At 49.4% G+C, this 4,260-nt stretch overlaps 1 protein-coding gene across 1 annotated transcript in view; it reads left to right on the top strand.

Annotated features, from left to right (window-relative positions):
• The first annotated feature begins 3,456 nt into the window (after positions 1–3,456).
• espnla (espin like a) overlaps positions 3,457–4,260 on the top strand; it is a 122,521-nt gene continuing 121,717 nt past the window's right edge. The window contains exon 1 of the mRNA XM_070884042.1: positions 3,457–3,750. Coding sequence (XP_070740143.1) covers positions 3,457–3,750 — 294 coding nt within the window. The remainder of the gene's footprint in view (positions 3,751–4,260) is intronic.

Raw genomic sequence — 4,260 nt, 5'->3', positions numbered from 1 at the left:
CCTCCCTTTGGTTCGTGTGTTCGGTCACCTATGGTGGAGTGAACTCTACATCGTGTTCTTCCTCTGCTTCTTCTATGGGGTTGCTGAACCTCCTTTTTGTTTGATCCACATGTTTGCGGCAGATTTGTCCATTGGTAAGTTTAACTACCAGAATCCTATTTCCCTCTTTGGTAATCACAGTGCCTGTGAGCCATTTGGGCCCTGCAGCGTAGTTGAGGACAAAAACAGGATCATTTACATCAATACATCGCGCCCTCGCATTCCTGTCATGGTAGTCATATTGTGGCTGGCATCTGCTCTCGACAATTTATTTCATGGTGGGGTGTATAAGGGATAGCCGGGTTTTGAGCGTCCTTTTCATTAGCAGCTCTGCGGGTGGAACTCCTGTGAGCGAGTGTGGTCGGGATCTGTAGGCCAACAGGAGGCGTGATAAGTGGTTTGTAGGGAACCCACTTGGATTCTGAGCATCCCCTGTTTGATTATCTGCACTGCTCGTTCTGCCTGGCCGTTTGAGGCCGGCTTGAACGGTGCCGTTCTGACATGGTTAATTCCATTGCCTGCCATGAAGTCCTGGAATTCAGTGCTTGTGAAGCACGGGCCATTGTCATTGACCAAGACGTCCGGTAGACTGTGGGCGGCGAACATTACCCGTAGACTTTCTACTGTGGCAGAGGCTGTGCTTGAATTTAAAATGACACACTTGATCCATTTGGAGTAGGCGTCTACTACAACCAAAAACATTTTCCCCATGAAAGGACCTGCGTAGTCCACATGGATGCATGACCAAGGCTTGACGGGCCATGGCCAGGAACTAAGGGGGGCTTCCCTGGGCACATGGCCCAGCTGGGCACATGTGTTGCACCTGCGAACACAAAGTTCCAGATCTGCGGCTATCCCTGGCCACCAAACGTGTGACCTGGCAATTGCCTTCATCATGACAATGCCCGGGTGCTCATTGTGGAGTTTTCTGATGAACACCTCTCTGCCCATCTGGGGCATGACTACGCGATTTCCCCACAGTAGGACAAGTATTGGGCAAGACACCGGGGATAACTCCCTGCTCTTCTTTTACCTCCACCGGGGTCTCGGTTTGTTGTCTCATCCGAAAGAAGCTCAAGCACTGCACTGGAGTGTCAGCCTAGATTTACATGCTCAAGTCTCTGGAGTGGGACTTCAACCCACAATCTTCTGACTTAGAGGCGAGTGTGCTACTCACTGAGTCACAGCTGACACTCTCGGATCTGATACCAGGTTTGCGTGAACTGGCAGGGGAGAGTCATTGGTTTGTTTCTTGGCTTCACATTTAGTGCCCATGTGAGAATGGTGCCAGTCATCTTACAGCTAGGTTCTGTTCTGTACAAACACTTCAAATTGTCTAAACAATTTTGCAACAGGTAAGGAAATAGCACCGTGATGTTGCAAATTTATTCTGCAGACTTTGACCTGCCTGTGGTTATATAATCATTTAATCTTATCTTATCAAATTGGTTAATAGCCAGTGATTGTACAATAAAAAGTTGATTAAGCCCATGGGAATGCTCTGTTAATTATTAATGTCCAGGAATGAGATCATCCTCACTACCTGCAATAAACAGCCCAAGCAATCATATTATGGTCATTCTCAGTCTTATTGTGAGGGAGAAAATGGTGCAAATACCAAACAATTCCATTCCTGCCTCTCCCTGTAATCACTTTATGATTGTCACAAAAACTAAATGAGGCACAATGTCCCAGGGACAGTAGGACAAACACGGTCCTTTCACACTCTGGGACTGGGTAGTACAGTGGGTCACACACTGTCCTTTCACACTCTGGGACTGGGTGGTACAGTGGGTCACACACTGTCCTTTCACACTCTGGGACTGGGTGGTACAGTGGGTCACACACTGTCCTTTCACTCACTTGGACGTGTGTTGAAATCCAGTCTAAGCTGTCAGTCTAGTTTCTGTTGGGAAGGGGCCCAGGGGGGCAGAGATCTGACATAATAGGGGGAAATGATGTGGTAGGAGGTTAAAGTGTTAAAAAACTGAATCCCGCCCCCAACCCACCCACTTTGAGTTTTAATGGGGAGGGGGGAGGTGCGGCAGGTGACAGGTCACCAATTTAAATATTATAATGAGGTTGGCATGCCTCAGATTTAACCATCAGTACAAACTTAACTCTGGCTGGTCGGGTTTCTCAGGCCTTGGGGAACCCGCCAACTAAAGTAGGTGAGGACAGCTGGATCTAGGAGGTAAGTGCCTTTACATTAATCTCCTGGATCTGGCCTCACCCACCCGCCGCGATCAGCCACCTCTCCCCGCGAGTCCTCCAATTGCCCTCCTGGACTCCCGCCCTCCCCCCCATGCTCCTCCGGCCGACCCCGAAGCTTCATCCCTCCCCAAGGCCCCATCTGATCCCTCTCCCCCTCCTCTCGGGGCCTTGAGCTGCAGGCCTACCCGCCCCGCAGCCAACCAGCCTCTTAATCTGGCTGGCTGTGACTGGGAAACAAAGCTTTGAAATGCAATTGTGCCCTGCCGTTAAATTCGATAGGAACTATGGAAAACCCGGTCTACCGGTGTAATGTATTTGCTTCATAGGTTCTTTGCTTAAGAATTCATAGCAACACATTGCTATGAAGAACAAGTTGGTTTATTAGCAAAGGTTTAGCAATCACACTACACATTACCAGTTCATCTACCAGGCTCACAACCACCTGCCTCATCGTGGATCCCCGAACCCAACTGGCTGAGGTTTTATTGAGTCTTGTGGACATCATGTGACTGGCTAAGCCTCTCACAATGCAACAGCTCTAGAAACCTGTGAACATACTCACAGGTGCATACATTACACGGGTTTCCCAACCACCTACTAGCCCCCCCTGCTTTTGTCCCCCCTCCAGATTAAAGTTTCAGTCAATGGGTCGACACCCCTTTCTTCCTCTTCACTGTGCTTGGGGAGCACTGATTTCCCGGGTGCAGCTGAGGAAGAAAATCCCACCAAGCTGGGCTGCCTGTTTCAAGAGCCGCAGGACTGGCTAATATGACCAGTAGTTGATGCTTCACTGCCTCTTGCCCCCCCCTCCCCCCGGCACCTGCTATCAGCATGGCAGATAAACTGGAGAGGGAGGGGTGAACGGAAAGCTGATATAGAGAGAGAAGAAACACTGGCTGCATCTTACTTAGGGCAGAGAGGCAAGTATCCTTCCTTCTCATAAAAAAACCAGACGATCAGCGCCTTCTTTGAGTAGTTTGTCAGCAAGTCAGATGCTGTCAGAGCTGGAGGGCAGGAGTTAGCCCCAGTTCAGTGTAATTAGCTTTATTGTGAGCTGAACATTGCACTGTACCTTTAACCTCCCTATGTGACTACACCCGATCCGGTAACTGAGCCGTCCTGTGTCAGTGTGCTGACAGAAGCCAGCTCTCAGTTGGGGGCAGGAGTCAGCAGCGAGACAAATGTTCATTGTTGTGCACCGCGATGGTTCCTCACCGGTGCATCCTTGCTGCCAAGGATGGGGACCTGGAAACCTTGAAGAGCCTGGATGCCAGCGGCTCACTGAATGAGAACATCGAGGACCACCTGGGGGCCTCTCCGGTCCACCACGCAGCCAGGGCCGGCCGGCTGGACTGTCTGAAATTCCTCATCACTCAGGCGAAGCTGCCCGCGAACAAAAGAGCCAAAAATGGAGCGACTCCGACCCACGATGCCGCTGCCACCGGGAACCTACCGTCTCTCCAGTGGCTGACCAGTGTCGGTGGCTGTGACATTCAGGTAGGTGACTGTCAGCGATGGTTACAGGGTGTGATCGGCACAGTTATAAACACAACAACAGGTTGTTAGTCTACGGCAGTGAGATTCTCACTTCAACTCGTGTCACAGTCAGTAAATAAAGGCAGAGGGCCAGCAACAGGAGCTGTACTCTGTACACAGGAACTGCACATTACTAGTATAGGAGATATACAAGAACTGAGCATTGTATGCAGGAGAGTGCAGGAACTGTGCATTATATACAGGAGATATACAGGAACTGTGTATTATATACAGGAGATATACAGGAACTGTGCATCATATACAGGAGATATACAGGAACTGTGCATTATATACAGGAGATATACAGGAACTGTGTATTATATACAGGAGATATACAGGAACTGTGCATCATATACAGGAGATATACAGGAACTGTGCATTATATACAGGAGATATACAGGAACTGTGCACTATATACAGGAGATATACAGGAACTGAGCAATGTATACAGGAGATATACAGGAACTGTAC

The sequence above is a fragment of the Pristiophorus japonicus genome, chromosome 6 (assembly GCF_044704955.1).
Source record: "Pristiophorus japonicus isolate sPriJap1 chromosome 6, sPriJap1.hap1, whole genome shotgun sequence".
NCBI classification, from domain to species: Eukaryota; Metazoa; Chordata; class Chondrichthyes; family Pristiophoridae; genus Pristiophorus; species Pristiophorus japonicus.
This window is presented reverse-complemented; position numbering and strand designations above follow the sequence as displayed.